The 720-nt window shown below is 67.6% G+C and overlaps 1 protein-coding gene across 1 annotated transcript in view; it reads left to right on the plus strand.

The window, feature by feature from the left end:
- Window positions 1-75: 75 nt before the first annotated feature.
- LOC104078925 (interferon-related developmental regulator 2-like) overlaps window positions 76-720 on the plus strand; it is a gene marked incomplete at both ends in the record, with an annotated part of 2416 nt that continues 1771 nt past the window's right edge. The window contains 2 exons of the mRNA XM_009580751.1: window positions 76-233; window positions 461-511. Coding sequence (XP_009579046.1) covers window positions 76-233; window positions 461-511 — 209 coding nt within the window. The remainder of the gene's footprint in view (window positions 234-460; window positions 512-720) is intronic.

Below are 720 nucleotides of genomic sequence, written 5' to 3' on the forward strand. Positions count from 1 at the left end.
GCAGGCGGGCGCCGGGGCTGGGGGTGGCAGGGCTGGTGACCAGTATCTGAGGGAGGTCTCTTGTGCTGCCCGCAGGTAAAGGGGAGGAACAGGCGCTGGCTGGCACCGTCCTCACCCTCCTCTGCCTCCAGATGGGCTCTGGCCCGGAGGGGGAAGAGGTGTTTCGCAGCCTGAAGCCCTTGCTCGTCAGCATCCTGACAGACAGTGCCGCCAGCCCCAGCGCCCGGCAGAGCGTAAGGCCCAGGCCATTTCCTCCTGGGCACAGGGGGCACCTTGGCGGTGGGGAGAGCCCAGGCAATGCCTTCAGGGACCCCTGTGCTCATGGAAGGGCGGGACGATTGGGTGCTGCGGGGAGCAGTGGGGTAAAACAGGCACCCTGACCCGGCTTCCCCTTGGCTGGGTGCTGGGTCTGGCCTGGTGCTGCCTCCTCTGACTGCCTTTTCCCTGCATCTCTCTCCAGTGTGCCACGGCTCTGGGCATGTGTTGCTACATTGCCGCTGCTGATGTCGAGGTAACTGTGCCCGGGTGTCGTCCATACCCCTGCCGGCGGGCGAGGGCACCCCGGGGGCTGCCATGCCACCTGCCCGCTGCCCAGGGCAGCTTGGAGCTGAGCCGGCGAAGGGGCACAGGGACATCAGTGACAGCCCAGGCCCCTTCCCTGGGCAGCGTGGAGCTGAGCTGCGGTGGGAAGCCCACCTCGCAGAGATGGGGTGTCCCAGG

The sequence above is a fragment of the Fulmarus glacialis genome, unplaced genomic scaffold, assembly GCF_000690835.1.
Source record: "Fulmarus glacialis isolate BGI_N327 unplaced genomic scaffold, ASM69083v1 scaffold25426, whole genome shotgun sequence".
Taxonomy (NCBI): Eukaryota; Metazoa; Chordata; class Aves; order Procellariiformes; family Procellariidae; genus Fulmarus; species Fulmarus glacialis.